This window comes from Chinchilla lanigera, unplaced genomic scaffold (assembly GCF_000276665.1).
Source record: "Chinchilla lanigera isolate Chin_1 unplaced genomic scaffold, ChiLan1.0 scaffold00011, whole genome shotgun sequence".
Lineage (NCBI taxonomy): Eukaryota > Metazoa > Chordata > Mammalia > Rodentia > Chinchillidae > Chinchilla > Chinchilla lanigera.
The window spans coordinates 27,260,657-27,279,606 of NW_004955412.1; the positions used below are offsets into that span (position 1 = coordinate 27,260,657).

At 40.7% G+C, this 18,950-nt stretch overlaps 1 protein-coding gene across 3 annotated transcripts in view; it reads left to right on the top strand.

Moving 5' to 3' along the window:
* The window catches only part of Fam118b (family with sequence similarity 118, member B), a 47,678-nt gene that overhangs the window by 21,237 nt on the left and 7,491 nt on the right, over positions 1 to 18,950 (top strand). For all 3 annotated transcript variants that reach the window (XM_005378495.2, XM_013511029.1, XM_013511028.1), the window contains exons 2-4: positions 2,785 to 2,877; positions 6,919 to 7,171; positions 18,310 to 18,537. In XM_005378495.2, the coding sequence (XP_005378552.1) occupies positions 2,792 to 2,877; positions 6,919 to 7,171; positions 18,310 to 18,537 (567 nt within the window). In that variant the 5' untranslated portion in view covers positions 2,785 to 2,791. The remainder of the gene's footprint in view (positions 1 to 2,784; positions 2,878 to 6,918; positions 7,172 to 18,309; positions 18,538 to 18,950) is intronic.

Here is an 18,950-nt window from a genome sequence, read left to right on the forward strand (position 1 = left end):
ATTCCCACATTCTGGGAAGCCAAGGCAGGAGGAGCAAAAGTTAAAGCCCCATCTAGGCAATTTAGTAAGACCCTGTCTCAAAATTAAGAAAAGGCTGGGGAAGGGTGCTGGTTCAATCCCCACTCCCATACACACCCAAAGAGTATTGGTGCTTATCTTTTTGATACTTTGGGACAAGTTTTTTTAAAAGGCTGAAAAGCTAATATTTGGAGGATGTTTTTAGTTAGTGATAGTGTAGCTAAGAATAGTCATATAGTTGGAAGGCAGTTGCCATGGTTTGAACTTAGATATTAGCAGACATCAACCTTTTTGTGTCAGTTTTCTCATTTGTAAAATAGGATAAAATACAAGGTGAATATCCTTTGTAATGCTTGAAAGTAGAGTCATGCCGGAAGTGGTGGCGCCTGCCTGCCTATAATCTTCAGCACTCAGGAGGCTGAGGCAGGAGGATCATTGGGAGTTCATGGCCAGCCTGGGCTACAAAGTGAGCTCAAGACCAGCCTGAAATGCATAGTGAGACCCTGTCTCAAAAAGGCAGAAGAAAATAAAAAGAAAGTAGAGTGAGGTTTCAGAGTTTTGGGGTTTGGGGTTTTTTGTTTTGCTTTTGTTTTGACTACTTGTGTATACACAAATGAGATATCTTGATGATGGGATCCAATTTAAACACAAAATTTATGTTTCATACATACCTCATATTGTACATACAGCCCAAAGGTACTTTTATGCAATGTTTTTTAGTCCAGTAGTGTTTTGTTTTGTTTTGTTTTGTTTTGTTTTGAGACAGGGTCTCGCTATGCAGTTCAGGCTGGCCTTGAGCTCACTTTGTAGCCCAGGCTGGCCTCGAACTCACAACCATCTTCCTGCTTCAGCCTCCTGAGTGCTGTGATTACAGATGTGCACCACCATGCCTGGCTTACAGTGTTTTTTAGTGTACCTGCATTTTAACTATAACCTGGTCCATCAGACATGGGATTTTCCACCATGGCATCTTTTAGAGCTCAAAGTGTTTCACATTTTGGACTTTGAGATTAGGGATGTTCAACCCATGGTGCTTAATAAGGTTATGAGTATTAGCCAGGCGTGGTGGCTCACATCTGTAATCTGTCTGTAATCCCAGCACTGGGGAGGCTGAGGCAGGAGGATTGCTCTGAGTTCAAGGCCAGCTTTGGCTATGAAGTGAGTTCAAGGCCAACCTGAAGTGCATAGCGAAACCCTGTCTCAAAAAGACAATAAATATATGTATGTTATGGGTATTAAAGGAATTGATATTTATAAATAGCCCAACGAGACTGGTATAGCTGCTGAATCAAACACCTTATTCTGAAGATGTCTGTGTTCAAAATCTACATTAACTTCCCCTTGTGTTCACTTCTGTGTTTCTCAGTATGTGAAGTATTACTTGGGTGTGATTTGTTTAGATGATGGGCTTATCAAACAATAGCTTTGAAAAGAACAAAAGTATACACTTTGCCCTGTGTACTTTTCAGTAACCACAAACTTACGGGTTGTCCTGCGTGTGGAAGAAGTAACCTCTCTTATCACTAGTTCTCCACCTAGAAGATATACTTTTAGAGTAGGAAACGACCTCAATTAAAGTAAAACTTTATGAAAATAGTGTTATGATGACTGAACCCTGAATGTGACATTTGTAAGCTGGGAAGCTCTTAGACTTGAAGGGGAGAATAGCACAGTGGTGTGGTACAGCCAGCATTTATGAAAGTACAGTAGTTGGGTTCTAGCAAAAGGTATTTTAGTAGTAAAATTGGACGTAATAAAATATCCCAAACTCTGCTATTGCCTTCGGTATTGTTTAAAATATTATTGCTATTTTAAAATTATCAGTTCTAAGATTTAACAAGTTCTGAGCAATTGAAACTTCTCTTTGTAGTTCTCATTCTTATAGTAATTTTTTTTTACTTTTGCTCCTTATCTCAGGAGCTGAACATAATTGACCATTTTTCATACATCTTTGCTTGTTACTACCTTTACTGTCTCCTATAGTAACTTGATTTGAAAGTCCCATCCATGCTTAGAGAGACATGTCTGCAGCCTTTAAAGACAGTTGTCTGCTAACAAGGAATATTTAACAATCAGCAAATAAGTATGGGTTGTTCTGTCCTTCACCTGGTGATTTTTTCCACTGAGAGTAAATGAATGATTGGGAGTATTGTTACACTTACCATGAGTTGTTTTTATCTCTTAAGAATTTCCCAGGGCCAGGGACATAGCTCTGGCATAAGCACCTGCCTGGCAAGTGCAAGGTCTTTTTTTTCTTTTTTATTTTTTTTGTTTGTTTTTTCTGGTACCGGGAATCAAACTCACGACCTCGCGCTTGCCAGGCAGGTGCTGTGCCGCTGCGCTAAATCTCCAGCCTCAAGTGCAAGGTCTTGAATTTGATTCCAGGTACCAAAAAAAAGAGTTTCCCAAACCCATCTCATGTGGGAGAATAACGGGTATTTTATACATTCTGCAAAGTGATGGCTAATACTGACAAGAGCTGATATTAGCTGGGTTTGTGGGTTTTGTTGGTGGGCAGATGGAGGGAGGACTTGGGGAATGGCGCAGGCAAGGGGGCATTATGCCAACGTGCTGTAATTTCAAGGCTGCTTCTTTTAGACACATTTAATTCCTTAAGTTTGGAATGCTTATTAATTAATGGATTTCCATTGCACAAGGGATACCTTTGAAGGATATATAACATATTAACACTGTTTAATGTATGTGCTATTTTAAATGGTATATTTGCAGATCTAATTGTGGTACATGGTGTTTAATCTATTTTAGAAACTGGATGGCTTCTACAGGGAGCCAGGCCTCTGATATAGACAAGATTTTTGGATTCTTCAGTGATGGCGCACCCCCCACCAAAAAGCCCAGGTAAACGAGAAGGGAATCAGAGAAACAGAGTAAACTGGCCTTAGTGAGAAGTCAAGAAAAGTCTGAACTTACCCTATATTCTGATGTTTTTTTTGCTAATCAATATTGACCTTCATTTAAAAATTAATTTTCTACTTCTGAATTATTTATCAGGGTAATACAAGTATAGTTCTAAGTCAGTAATTCAATGTTCCTAATGCCCTACCGCTCGGAGCTGATCAATTTCAGCTTTTTAGCTTTTTATTCTGATATCGACATCTGTATACTAAACACCTTGTGTAAACTGCTGTTTTAGTGAGGGTTTTGTTTTGTCTTGTTTTGTTCAAACAAGGGAAGGATTTAGTTTGTTCTCATGGTTTGTCCCCCATATTGCTGGTCCACATACTTCCCCTGCCCAGTACGTGTTTCAGTGTTTTTGATTCAACCAGCTTTTCATATTTACATTATTAAACTGTCTAAGTAGCATTTGTTGCTAAGCCTGATAATGTGTTATGATTATATTTCCTTTCTTGCCCTTGTTTCCTGCTTCTCATTCTTTTGTTTGTTTTGCTTTCTGTATAACATTTCCCTTTATTATCAAACACTGTGACAGAAAAAGAAGTCTCCTAGATGTGCTGAAAGACATAAATAACTTGCTGGTTTAATTGGTTTCATAGCTTCTTCCTGTGAACTCAGCTGCACTCTGGACAGTTTTTCCAGGCCCGCTGCCTTGCTGGTACTGTATTGCTGTTTCCCTTTCCCATCCCCGAGAAGTCCTTTGCATCGCTCTCGGATTGGTAGCTCATGTCTTCTCTTTTTGTGTACCCCTTCGTTTTGGTGATGCACCCTTGTCCTTACAAGGGTGGAGAAAATTTTTAGAGATAGTAATAGTCTTTATCATATGCTTGCTTTTTTGGAGGGTATGGCTGATACAGAATTTTAGGTTGCAAATCACTTTTCTTAGAGTTTTGAAGGTATCGCTTATTCTCTGCTGGCGTCTAAGTATTCATGGCAAAAAGCCACTCACTCCATTTTGATTCCCAGTTCTTTGTATTATATGATCTTTTTTCTTTGCTCATTAGAAGCTTGTAAAGAGCATTTTTTTTTTAAAGATCATTCATTCCCTGTTACCTGAAATTTTGCAACGATGTATCTTTATATAAAATCTAGACTGGGTAACTCAAGCTAGTTACTTGTAAGTCAACTTTAAGGAAATTGTCATGTACACTTTTTTTTTTTTGTGGCACTGGAGATCGAGCCCAGAGCCTTTTTTCTACATCCCTGGCCCTTTTTTATTTTATATTTTGAGACACGCTCTCACTGAGCTGCCAGTTACCCATGCTGGACTTAAATCTGGGATCTTCCTCAGTTTCCCAGAGACCTCAGATCATAGGCATACATCTCTACATGCAGACTTTCAGTTAAAATCTTTTCTCTGTCTTGGTAGAGCTCTTGTTATTTTAGAGTTCCGTTGGATCTTCTGGATTAGGTCATTAGTTTCCTTACATTTTTAAAAATTGTTTTTTCCACCTCATTTTCTGTGTTTGTTTCGTTGTCTTTTTTGTTTGTTTTGTTTTTGCGGGCCTCAAATTTGCAGCGATCCTCCTGCCTCAGCTTCCTGAGTACTAGAATTACAGGCATGCCACCACACCCAGCCTGGTTTGGATTTTTGGAACAGGGACTTGCTGTGTAGTCCAGGCTGGCCTTGAACTCACTTACATGTAGCCCAGAACTCATGATTTCCCTGCTTCAGCCTCATGAATTCTAGGATTATAAGCTTGGGCCATCACACCCAGTTTGTTTTTTCCACTTTCTTAGAGATTTTCTCAGTTTTATCTTGCAGGTTTTTTAATTTTTGAAAGACTTTCTGTTTCCTTGTAGCTGCAAGTTTTTAAATCTGTGTGAAGATATTTTTTCTCTCAAATTCTTCTTTCTCATATTGTCTTGTTTCCACCAAATTCCTCTCTCCCTGCTACTTTGTTTTGGTTTGTCAGGATGGGAGCCTTCCACAGATGTAAAGTCACCTTGTTTGTCTGCTCATATTTAAGAGCGAACAGAGAAACAGGGTGGGGAGTCTATGTGTACATAACAGGCTTGGCAGCTGAAGGGCTTCCCTAGGGCTGCCAAGAAAGCTGTTTTGCCAGGTGTGGTGGTTGGTACACGCCTGTAATCCCAGCAGTCAGAAGGCTGAGGCTTGAGGATTGAGTTCAAGGCCAGCCTGAACTGCATAGTGAATCCCGTCTCAAAAACACCAAAAAAAGAAGCTGTCTTTCTATCATATTGGCCATTTTCCCAAGACAGGAATCCTCCTATTTCCTGACTGACTGGGCTTGAGGATAGGGACTAGGCTGACTACACTAGTGTCTGGGAGACTTACCCTGAGTGCAGGTAGTTGGGGAAGTCTGAGATTGGTAAGAAGACCTTACTTCCCTCCTCCCACGCTGGACACAAGTAGTTGGAATTATAGGTGTTCACCAGCACACTGTTAAATATTGTCTTTTAGCTGGAAGTCTTAATTAAGAAAAATAGTTCAAGCATCTGTACATAGTTAAAAAAAAATCTCAGGGTTAGGAATGTAGGTCCTTGATAGAGCACTTGTCTAGCATGGGTAAAGCCCTGAGTTAGATTTGGGTATGTGTATTTGTATATGATTCACTATCTTGATTCCTCTGAAACCAAACATTTTGTCTTTGCTTCTATTAATTGTCAGTCTTTTCTGGTGGACTAAACGTAAGACCAGAGACTCTGTTGTGTCCATTCATACATCTGGTGCTCACCGTAGTGTTTGGTACTTACAGAATTTTCTTGCTTATTGAATGATTAAATGCAGGAGCTGGGGGTAAGGACAGATTTCTAGAGGTTGTTTCCCTAAAACCAGGTTTCATAAGGCTTCAGAGTACTGTTTGGGTTATGCCAAAATGTTGATCCTCTTTCTATTTGTTTATTTGGAAAAAAAAAGGTTTTGGCAAAGGCAGTCTCTTGGAAAAAAGCATGCCATCAGCAAAAATTAAAGTGAAGAAACCTACTTCAAACAGGGATTTTAATATAGTCTCTGGAATCAAAATGGGAGAGAGGAACCATGGGTACAGGTTTTTCTTTATGTTCCCCACTCTTAGATTCTAGAAACAAAGGCTTGTACTCATGCTATTTCCTATATGTGCTGCCGAACAGAGATCTGCTTATCATGGTAAGAAAGGAATATTTTCGCTTTTTGTCATATACTTTAGGTTTCAGGATTCTAATGTCTTCCCTTCTTCCTCTCTTTTCTTTCTTCCTGCCTTCCTCCCTTTCTCCTTGTCCCTCCCCTCCCCTCCTGCTGTCTCTTCCCCTCTCCCCACCTCTCCTCCCCCTCTCCCCTCCTCTCCTCCCTTCCCCTCCTGCCTCTCCTCTCCTCCTCTCCTCCTCTCCCCTGCCCTCCCCTCTCCTCCCCTCTCCCTCCCCAACCCTCCCTCACTTTCTTTGTTTTTCCCTGAAGATACCTAGAACAAAACTGAGAACAAATTTGTCCTCATATTTGGCTATCGCATGCTCAGTTTTATCTTTAAAATGTTTGTAAAGTTTGGAGTTGAATTTTTATTGATTTTCTTTCATCTTCTGTTTTACATTTGTCAACAGCAGGAACTAAATTTGCAAGGATGATCTTTTCTGTTTCTAGAATAACGAGTCAAACACACTCATTTGACATTTAATATTGGTTTAAAATTAGTTGGCCGAGCTAAGCTGAGCTGTAATGGTACATGTGGACCTTTTCCTATTATTAGTGGATTTTCTTAGGTTGAGAAGATTATGAAGGAAAAAGTTGATTTTAAGATTGCTTTTTAGGATTTGTGAAATAATAGTTTTCTTTGTTTTTTTCAGCAAGCTCTGGCACAATATTCTGGTCTTTTGTTTAAGTTACCTTGGAGAAGTGTCCGAAATTGGTATTTGTCATCTTTGCATTCATTAAAGTTGTAGCTGAGGACCTGTATATGGTGATAGCTGACTAGACCCATACTCAGAGAGTCTTGCCCTGTGCCTCATGTCCATTGGATATCTCAGTCCTCTTATGTTTTGCTTTTTCAGGAAGCTCCTTCCAAGCTTAAAAACTAAGAAGCCTCGGGAACTTGTGCTGGTCATTGGAACAGGCATCAGTGCTGCAGTTGCACCTCAGGTTCCAGCCCTAAAATCCTGGAAGGGGTTAATTCAGGCCTTACTGGATGCTGCGATTGATTTTGATCTTCTGGAAGAGGAGGAAAGCAAAAAGTTTCAGAAATGTCTTCATGAAGACAAGAACCTTGTCCATGTCGCTCATGACCTTATTCAGAAACTCTCTCCTGTGAGTACCTTCTGGCATTCCGTCATTTGAAATTTTGTAAAGCTGTGACCTCTATGTTGAATTCAAAAGGGATATTCATGTATAACTTGTGGATTTGCATAACATTTGGATCTTCTTTTAAGGGTAATTATCACGTGTGCATGTGCACACATGTGTACATACTTGAAAGACATAAAGAGAGGGATAGATGTTGAAATCTTTATAGGCTAAAAAAAAATAAGACCTTTAGCTGGGCGTGGTAGCACACACCTGTAATCCCAGCACTCAGAGTGCTGAGACAGGAGGATTGGCATGAGTTCTAGGCCAGCCTGAACTACAAAGTGAGACTCTCAAAACACTAAAATACTTAAAAAAAAAAAAATTAAAATTAGACCCATTACCACTATATTTTGAATTTAATTTTTTGACACTCGTTACTATAAAAAGTGTATTCCCTGGCACCCATGCTCTTTAGGGGAACTTCAGAAAGATTATAAATAATTCTAACCAATTTACAGATGAGGCAAACACAGTTTCTGATCTTTTATGAAACTGAGTTAGTCAGGAGCTGCCTTATCCTGCTTTGCCTTATTCAGAGCCAGGCGCTGTGGTACTCACCTGTGGTTCAAGTTGATGGGGAGGCTAAAGTGGCAGATCTGTCGAAATCGCAAGTTCAAGACCAGCATGGACAACAGAACAGGGTTCTTTCTGTCTTTTTGAGACAGGGTCTTGCTGTGCAGTTCAGGCTGGCCTTGAGCTCACTTTGTAGCCCAGGCTGGTCTCAGACTCACAACGATCCTCCTCCTGCATCAGCGTCCTGAGCGCTGGGATTACAAGAGTGCGCCACCATGCCCAGCTCAAGATTCTTTCTTAGAAAAGAAAAGAAAGATCTTGGGTTCAATGCCCAACACACTAAAAAAAAAAAAAAAAGGCAAGATTCACTTAAAATATATTTGGAAACAATGTAATAGCCAGTGTGTTCTAAATTTATTTATTTATTTATTTATTTTGCTGTCCTGGGAGTCAGAGACAAGGCCTCAGACATGCTAGGCAAGTGCTCTACCACCAGACTCCATCCCCAGGCTGCAGAATTCTAAATTTTAATAAATCAGATGCACTTGAGAGAAAGGTAGTAACTCTTACCTCCTTCAGTCCTTCTCTCAGTGATGATTTCGTAGCCCACGCCCCCTCCCCACCCTCACGTGCACATTGCAGCGCCGTTAAGAGTTACCGTCAAAGACGAGCATTTAGAAGTAAATTCCTGTTGGTTCCTGACTCATTACAGAACCTTAGGAGTTTCTACATCCTTTTCATTTCTTGTCCTTAATTGGGATAACTTGTTACTAATGAGCTTTAAGGAATTAATAGGCTTTTTAAAAAACTGAGGAGATCTGTACACCATAGACCAAAATTAATTTAAAATGTATCACAGACTTAAAACAAAAATATCAAACTTCATGTCTTAGAATTTGCAGTGATATAATAAGCAAATAATCTAATCTTAAAATGACAACAGGTTGAGAAAGGTATTTTTCCAAGGAGGATTGACATGTGGCCAATAAGCACATAAAAAGAGGTCCACCAGCAGGCACTGCCTTACACCCCTGTGAACTGCTCTAACAGAAAACCAGAGCGAGTGTGGATGGAGAATGTAGAGAAAGTGGAGCCCCCTGCTCTTTGGTGGTAACAGAAAATGGCTCTGGAGCAGTTTGGCAGCTCCTCAACATGTTTAACGGCTACTGTGTGACCCAGCAATTCCACTCTTGGATATATACTCCAGAGAATTAAAAGCGTGCTCATGCAAGTACTGTACAGGAATGTTCATAGCATTACAGCCAAAAAGTGAGAACAGCCCAAATATCCATCAGCTTGTGAATGGATAAACAGAATATATATCCACACATTGTTTTTCAGCCATAAAAAAAGAATAGAGTACTGACTCATGCTACAGCATGGGTGAATATTGAAAGCCCACCAAGTGGAAGAGGCCAGACACTGAGAACATATTTTATATGATCCATCCATACAAAGCTACTTACAAACCATTACCTCTTGTGAATGTTTACACACAGGTCTGCAGCAACATACAACTAAACTGAATGTAGCACTATATAGAAAGAGTTTTCACCATGAGCAGTAATTTTCTAGGAATGCAAAGTTGATATAAGATGTGAAAATAAGTGTATCAGTAAAAAACAAAACATTAGTAAACTAATAGGAAGAAATAACCTCAACATAATTAAGACCATAAGTGAAAAACTGACAGATATCATAGTTGATGGTGACAGAGTAGATGTTTTCCCCTAAGACTCGGAGCAAGACAGGCTGTTTGCCCACTTTGGTTCTAGCCAGCATTGTCCTGAAAGTGGCATCCACGGGAGTGGGCAGACAAGGGGAATAAAAAGCATCAGGGTGAGAAAGGAAGAAACAAGCTGTCTGCAGATTACATGAGTGTGGCTACAGAAAATCCTCAGGAAAACATAATTAGGGTAGAGGATTTATATACAGAAATCAGTAGTATTTCTAGACACTTGAGGTGAGCCATCCAAAAATGAAATTTCAAATACCATTCCACCTAGCAGGGCATGGTAGTGCACGCCTATAATCCCAGATGACCAGTCAGGTCATTGTGGGCTCAGGCTGGCCTGGGCTGCATGGTGAGACCCTGTCTCAAAAGAAATCATTTCTTCCACTTACAGCAGCACTGAAAAAAAATGGGAGCTGGGCATGGCGCAGGACACCTGTAATCCCAAGGCCGGCTGAGATGGAGAATTGTGAGTCTGAGTCAAGCCTGGACCATAGCAAGACCCCCATCTCCAAAAAAAAGAAAGAAAAGAAGTAGGAATAGCACTAGCGACATAACCCCTATTTGAACACACGAGCCCCTGAGTTCAAACACTAGCACCAAAAAAGGAAGAGGGAGGGAGATAATTTTCACAAAGAAATTCAGAATTGATGCTGTGAAAACTGAAACATTTCAAGAAAGGTCTAAACAAATGGAGTGGCATCGCATGTTCATGGATCAGGGTAGAGCACTCCCCAAAGTGATACCCCAGATTAAGCATAATCCCTATCAGAATCCCAGCTGGTGTGTTTGTAGAACTTGACAAGCCGAGTCTAAAATTCACACAGAATTTCAGGGGATGCAGAACAGCCAAACAAACTTGAAAAAGCAAAGCAGGACACACTTCCTGACTGCAGAACTTACTATAGAGCAGCAGTAATCAAATACCATGGCAAAAAGTTCTTAGCTGTAACACCAAAAGCACAAGCCACAAAATACATTGGACATCATCAGAATTTGAAATTTAAGAGCATTAATGTTTGCCACCAATAAAATGCAAAAACAACCCATAGATTGTAAGAAAACATTTATAGATCTTATATCTGGTCAGGATCTAGTAATAAATACATGAAGAATCATTAAAGTCAGTACTGTAATAAGACATCCCAATTAAGGCACAGTAAAATGTCTATCTGGAGAAATGGGCATTATTCCACTGAAGATAAGCAAATGGCTAATAAGCACATGAAAAAATACGTGGCATCAGTCATTAGAAAAATGCTGATTAAAACCACATGAAAGCCAGGGGTGGTGGTGGACACCTATAATGCAACACTTGGAAGGCTGAAGCAGGAGGATTGCTGCAAGTTTAAGGCCAGGCTGGACCCTACATAGTGAGTTCAAGGCCAGCCGGAACTACATAACTAGCGAGACCCTGTCTCCAAAATAATTAAGAAAAAATAAAACCACATGAAAAGCTGCCTCACATTCACTAGGATGGTTAGAATCAAGTAAAATGAGCTGGACACTGGTACATACCTGTATTCCCAGCTGCGTGAGAGGTTGAGGTGGGAGGATTGCAAGTTAGAGCCCTGCCCAGGTAACTTAGCGATAGCTCAATGGTGGGGCGCCCCAGGTTTGATCCCCAGTACCACCCAAAACAACAACAAAAAGTAGTAAAGTAAGTGTTGACAAGGATGTGGGAAAACTGAAACCCTCATACACTGCTAAGTATGTGAAATGGTACAGCTCTGTGGGAAGCAGTCTGGCAGTTCCTCAGATGATTAAATATAGATTACGTTCTGACCCAGCAAGGCCCTCATCTAAATATATACCCAAGAGAAAGGGAAACAGATGTTCACACAAAAACTTACAAATGAGCATTTATACCATTATTCAACAGCCAAAACATGGAAATAATGCAGAACAAACAGAAAAAGCAACATTTGCATACTAATATGGTGAAGTATTACTTTATCCATACAAAGAAGTACAAGGTGGGTGTTGTGGCACACACCTGTAGTCCAGCACTCAGGAGGCTGAGGCAGGAAGATTGCCACAAGTTTGAGACCAGCCTAGCCTGCATAGTTCGAGACCAGCCTGAACCACATAGCAAGACCCTGTCTCAAAAGAGTAGTGAGAAGTGGGTAGATGAACTTTGAAACATTACGTTGATTAGAAGAAGCAACAAGTCACAAAAGAACAAAAGACCACATACGTTTTCTGTTCTCTTAAAGATTATTGAAGATCCCATATAGCTTTTGGTTATGTGGGGCATACCTGTAACATTCCCTATGTTAAAAACTAAAATTAGCTGGGCATAGTAGTCCACGCCTGTCATCCCAGCACTCAGGACGAGGTAGGAGGATCATCAGGAGGTCGAGGCCAGCCTGAACTACATAGCTAGACCCTGTCTCAGAAAAACCTAAAAAATAAATGCAGGAATGTTTTAAATATTAATTCATTTTAAAATAAACTATATGTTAACATAAATAACATTTTATTGAAACTGTTTTCTGAGACTGAATCTTGCTGTTGATCCTGAACTGGATGGCCTTGAACTCATTATATAGCCCAGGCTGGCCTCGAAATTGTAACAATCCTCCTGTCTCAGCCTCCCAGGTGCTTGTGTGTACCACCATGCCCAGCTCAAAACTGTTTTCCAAAATAAAAATGAGTAAGAGTTGTATTGTTTCATATTTTTGCTAATTTGTTCAGCTGGATTCTTCTATCTGCTTTTTGTAGTTTCCTGTTCTGTTGCCTTAAAATCCATTGGTCCATCTTTCACTTAAGATGAATCTTCTTCCCACATTCACTTTTGTAACATCCTGCATTGGCCATTTAGAAGATAGTGATTCACTGAGTTATACATATCTTTGAGAAACTGGCACACACTTCACCATCAAAACGAACTTTTCAGGCTGGGTGTGGTGGCGCAGGCTTGTAATCCCAGCATTGGAGAGGCCGAAGCAGGAAGATCACTGCGAGTTCAAGGCCAGCCTGAACTACATATTGAAACCCTGTCTCAAAAAGGCCAAAATAAAAGAACTTTGCTCTTGAGTATTGTCACTAGTCATCAGAAGAGTGGTTGGAAGCTGTCAGCTTATGATGGGAGATACAAATCTTCTAAAATTGTGATTTTTGCTTGAAAGTTCAGACTTTTACCATTGGCAACAGTAGCAGCAATCATCACTTATTTTTCTTCAAAATGACAAGTCACTTCATTAATTTTTAAAGAAATTCCTGAGAATACTTAAATCGATTAAATAAACTTAGTTTGCCAGTCATTCTTTGAAGCAAAAATGGTTTTTAATGAAAAAGGTGAGTTCACCCTACAACTCAATTATGCAGGTGTCTTGCTTCAAGGTCACCCTAACTTACAGTGAGGAGCAGAAGCGCTTTGTGTGTATTTCCTGTTGTTCACACAGAATATCAAAAGATCATCCACTCGGGGTCAGGATTTTCGCAGTCACAACTTCGACTGCTCTATTCAAGACGTCCTTAAGGCTTCTTCCGTTCATACTGCTAAGGCCTTTTCATGAGGTGTGTGCCCTGAGGACGTACAGTTTGGCTTCACTGTTTCGTTTCATGCCAATGCACCAGCTCTTTAGCCACCCTTGCTTTTGCACCACTGTGCAATATCAACACATTTAAAAGACAAGTATTGTCTTAACATGGTTGTGAAAACCATTTTGATTTTGCTGGGCATGGTGGTGCACAGCTGTAATGCTAGCACTTGGAAGGCTGAGGCAAGACGATCACTGCAAGTTCAAGGCCATCTTGGCATGGTAGGACCTTGTCTCAAAAAAAAGAAAAAAGAGTTATATCAAACAGTCAACAGAGGCCAGGCTTGGTGGCGCATGCCTATAATCCCAGCACTCAGGAAGCTGAGGCAGGAGAATTGTTGCAAGTTCAAGACCAGCCTGGGCTACAGTGAGGTCAAGGCCAGCCTGAACTGCATAATGAGACACTGTCTCAAAAAGACAAAAAAAAAAAAAAAAAAAAAAAGGGGCTGGGGATTTAGCTCAGCGGCAAAAGCGCCTGCCTGGCAAGCGCAAGGTCGTGAATTCGGTTCCCGGTACCGGAGAAAAAACCAAAAAATTTAAAAAAAGAAAATTAAAAAAGAAAGAAAAACAGCAGTGATAAGGGAGGGTTGACTGGCCCATCTGCTGATCCAGTTTCATAGGACAGAGAAGTGACATTATAGATTCAAGGCAAAGAGCTTGGGCTTTGGAATCAAAAAGACCCTGCCATTTAAATATGCTACAACCCTGGGAGAGTCATTTGAACTTAACTGGGGATTTTGTTTTGCACACATAAGCCTGGGAACGGAGCTGAGAGGCAGCACAGCAGTAGAGCACTTGCCCAGCATGTGCAAGGCCCAGGGCTGATCCCCAGCACCTCACAAAAGAGATGGGGCTGTTCCCCCGTGGGGCTTTGTGAAGAAGGTTCAGGAGTGATGCTGGAGTGGTTATTTGAGTTGTAGGCTGAAGCAGCCACCTCTTCATCGAACACAAGTTTTACTTGAAAGAATGACACTAAATAAATGAGGTAGGGATTACTGTTTTACCATATGTGGGATTAGAAATCTCAGAGTTACAGTGTAGAAGGAGATGAAGCAGTGTTGGACTCTGCTTCAGCTCATGGGCTTCACAGAGTGGGAAAGGGCCCTGGAGCTTGTGTGGGAGTTTGGCTTTTCCTTTGACTTCTGAACCTCCCTGTTTGTGTTTCCATTCCTCTGTCTTTGCTTACAGAGGTCACTGGTGAGAAACTAACTCAGTTGTGCGGCCACCTGTGAGAAAAATGGTCGTTTCAGATCTGCAGAAGTCAGTGCCACTAGCCAGACTTCTCTCCTTTTGCGCTGGTATCTGAGATTAATAACTTACAAAAATAGGACTAAAAGATATTTAAAATCAATGAGTCAGGTACGTAACTTTCCGTGATAGCCCACACTCCGTTTCCCAGACACAGTGTGTACGACCAGCTCACTCTGCAGATCCGGTTTCCCCCACTCTTTACTTTTACCTTTTCAAATACACTTTGTCACTGAAAAATAAAATAAATGACTCAAGGAATTTATTTCCAAGTTTAATAAGCCTTTTGTATTTTTTTCTTAGAAGCAAGAAAATGTATTCCACAACCATGACAACCTGATTGTCTGCCCAGGCATTTTTACCTGTGTGTGTGTAATAATGAGACTGGTTCTGGAATATAGGGTGTAGGAGTATGAGTGAGTCAGGGTACAAAATGAAGTTAGAAAATACAGCAAGAAAGTTTGCAGTAGGAAGAAGAAGGAAGCCCTTGTAGCCTTATTGAATTTCAAATACAGCCTTCTTTTTTGAGTAGGTATTTACACACAGTACAGAAATCAAAAGTATGCAGAAAGATATACATCAACTGAGGCATCTTCTGTCCCTGTGTTTGTCTGCCCTTGGTCCACAGACTCCCCTGCCATAGGTCACTGTTCACGTGGTTTTTATGTGTCCTTCAGGATTTCTTTCTGCAAATACAGGCAGGAAGATTGTATTCTCCCTTTACTATCTCCCAGCTCAGATAGCAATCTAGACATTTACCTAACAGTGTGTCCTGGAGGTCTGTCCATACCATTCTCATGTCTGGTATGTTTGCTGAGAAAATTCACTTCTCACGAGAAAAGGTTTTTTTCTGGCTCTGTGATCAGTTGTCCCATTGCTTAGGCCCTGTGCTGAAGGAAGTACGTCATGGCAGGAGCACGCAGTAGAATGGGACCATTTATGTCATGAACAGGGAGCAGTAGGGAGCTAGAGGAAGGGCCAAGGTCTCACAAACCCCTTTAGGGCTGGCTCCCAGTGACCCAAGGACCTCCCTGTGACAAGGTTCCACAGTTTTCTACTAGCAATGCCTACCCTGGGACCCAAGCCTTTACTACCTGGGCCTTTGAGGGGACATTCAAGATCCCACTTTCTAAAATGCTGAAATAAATTCTTTTGAACGATCCAGACTGTACCATGGATACCAGGCCATGACGGTCTCCTACATATGGGTACCTGGTTTGTCTATAGTCGTTGATTTTAAAATAACACAGCAGTGATACTGTTACGTATGTCACTTCTTTGCAGTTATATCTGTGCGGTACATCCCCAGAAATGCAATTGCTAGATTTTAGAGGAAATGAGGTTGTAAATTTAACAGAGATGAAAGCAAAAGAGTACCTGGCCTTCAGTAGTACTTGACTCTTGTGAGTAGTGAAATTCAGTAATGAGAGTTACCAGAAATTCTTCACCATTTGTTTCTGATCAGATCGTTCATCTGGTTCAATTCTCTTAGAGTCCCCACTTGGCTCTGTGTGTGCTGTGGATACATGCTGTAAATATTTATGCCATTTGTAATGAGAGTGGATAAACCTTGGAGAAGGAGACCCACTTTCTTAGCTGCTTACATAAGTATGGGTTGCTTCATCTCTTTCCACTGGAAAATTCTCTGAACCTGCTGACAGCAGGATACAGCAAGAAGCCTGTGTTCTAGTGGCACATGCAGTGTGGAACCAGGCTCGGGAAACTGGGCATGGGCCCACCGGACAGAAGCACTGTTCTGCTGTTGTGCTGTGATGTTTCCATTGGGAAGGTATTCATGTACAGTATTTGCAGGTATGATGTGAAGCGTATTTTATACAGTACTTTGTCAAATTAGGCGACAAGTTTGTTTTTGTTTTTCTTTTGGTACCAGGAATCGAACTCAGGACCTTGCCCTTGCCAGGCAGGCGTTTGTAGATGACAAGTTTAGCAAATCCAGATGTGTTGTATGAATCTGCTTAGGCGGTTCCATGGAAACAAAACTTATCTGAGCATGGCACTATTAGAAATACACATAGAGGAAACCAAGAAGGTAGGAGCACTACTTGAAGGAAAGGCGAGGACCTAAATCTGTACTCCCTGGCAGCTTAGTACAGTTCCTCATAGTGGAGTCTTTAAGAACTAATTCTAAAACTAGGCATGATGTCCTGTAGCTGTAACCAGTCCCAGCTTCTTGGAAGGTCAAGGCAAGAGGATTACTTACAGTCAGCACAACATAGTGAGACCCCATCTCCCCCCAAAATTATTCTATCTCTGACACATTTTACTTTCTCATTTCGAATTCCTTGCCTCATGGGTCACTTTGTTCTTTAAGTTATAGAGCCAACTTCTGGGCTGCAGTTGGTACTGTCTTTTCTTATTAGTCCTCAGAGATACAGTGATGTATTGCTTAACAATGGGATATGTTCTGAGAAAAGCATTAGTAGGCCATTTCAGACATTGTAGCCCGTACTTATACAAACCAAGGTGGCTGTGACATCACAAAGTGATGCATCATTGTATACATGGTCTGTCATTGACCAAAACTTCATGCAGCACGTGACTTATTCACATGCATTCAAATAAGCTGGGAAACAGTTACTTAATTAAACTATGCTAAGAAACAGTCCACTTCAAACGGGTTAGTGTTTAGTAATTTTGGCATTGCAAAATGAAAACTTATTGTACAATGTAATGTGTACTACATATCCTTGATGGCAAATTTGCAGACAGATTGCTGGATTAGGCCAGAATAAACGACAGGGAGGTGTCAAGTGGTTTTTCCAACTCCATAAGCAGCTGTAGAGAACACTTACGATTAGAAAAAGAAAGGCTAGACCAGATATGGTGGTACATACCTGTAATTTCAGCCCTCTGGGAGACTGAGACAGGAGGCTTGCAAGTTCAAGCCCAGCCTGGGCAATTTAGCAGTTTACTAATGCCCTTCTTAAAATAAAAGAGTCGGGGATGTATCTCTGTGCAAAGGCTCTGACACCACCAGTAACACACACAAAAAAGAGCAGGGCATGGTGGCACACAGTTTTAATCCCAGCATTTGGGACGCTGAGGCAGGAGGATTGCCCGAGTTCAAGGCCAGCCTGGGCTACCTAATTCAAGACCAGCCTGAACTACATAGCAAGTTCCTGCCTCAGAAAACTGGGATGTAGCTCAGAGCAAAAGCGTGGATTCAATCCCCAATTTACAAAACTGCTTCTGTTGCATTTAATCTTTTGTTTTGGAGACAGGGTCTCACTCTGTAGTTCAGGCTGGCTTTGAACTTCCTTTGTAGCCCATGCTGGCCTCGAACTCATGGTGATCCTGTCTCCAGAAAAGACAAAAAAGAAAAGGAGGAAGGAAGGAAAGGAAGGAAATACTAAATTACATTTACACCTGTCATTTAGTGGTTATTCCATGCTAATAAGTTTAATAGTGTCACCTTCTTACCTGAGGCCTAATTAGAAGTAGTTGGTGCTGTCTATCTCAGCTCTCCTGTAATCCTTTTAATAAATTTGTTTCTCTTAACTGTACCCATTTTCTTCTTTCTATAAAAATGTTTCTTCAGAGAGTTTAAATGTTTTATCCCTATTTTAAATACAAAATGCTCTCCCCGCCACCCCAGTACTGGAGATTAAAGCCAGGGCCTCTGCACTGAGCTATATCCCTGGCTATTTTTTTTTTTTTTTTTTTTTTTTTCTTGTGTTTGTGTTTTATTTTTTAAGGCTTTAGTGTAATAATTGGTGCTTTATTTTTTTTTTTTGGAAGCAGGGTCTTGGTAGGTCGCTAAGTTACCCAGGCTGGATTTGCACTTGAAGTCTTCCTGCCTCAGCCTCCCAGGATACTTGGATTACAAGTGTGCACGACCATTCAAAAAATTTGTTACTACTGTTATTAAAATGAGTAATGGGGGACTGGAGATATAGCTCAGTGGCACAAGCGCCTGCCTGCCAAGTGCAAGGTCCTAAGTTCGATCCCTGGTACCAAAACAACAAAACAAAATAAAACAACAGAACAAATAATGTACCAAAACAATATAGATTGATTTTCCTCTTTCAAATCCCTCCCAGCGAACCAGTAATGTTCGATCCACATTTTTCAAAGACTGTTTATATGAAGTATTTGATGACCTAGAGTCAAAGATGGAAGATTCTGGAAAACAGCTTCTGCAGTCAGTTCTTCATCTGATGGAAAATGGAGCCCTAGTATTAACAACAAACTTTGACAATCTCCTGGAACTGTACGCAGCAGACCAGGGAAAACAGCTTGAGTCCCTTGACCTTACTGATGAGAAAAAGGTAAAGCATTAATCTGTTATTCAAGCTAGTGGGTCATGTCTGACTCAGAAAAACTGTTTTCTGCTTGGTATTTATGTTATGCAAGAGAATAAGCATTTCCCCCCTTATACTTTTGGGGTTTATTTGTTTACTTTTGAGATAAAATCAACATACATTAAAATGCACAAATCTTGAAAGTATTCACTTTACGGTTTTTGAGACTTTAGCCCAGTTTTAAAAGCAAGACTAGAGGAAGGCATTTGAACTGTGAGATCTCTTTAGCACGTGATAGTATCAAGTAGTAAAATGTTTATTTAGTATTCTCCAGGGAGCACTTTGGCATTTTTTTAGAAATATATGAAGACTCCTTTTTGATGATTGGAAGAGCAAGTTCCAGGCTGGGTGGTTGAGGTTAACATTCAGCACTTCTTTTT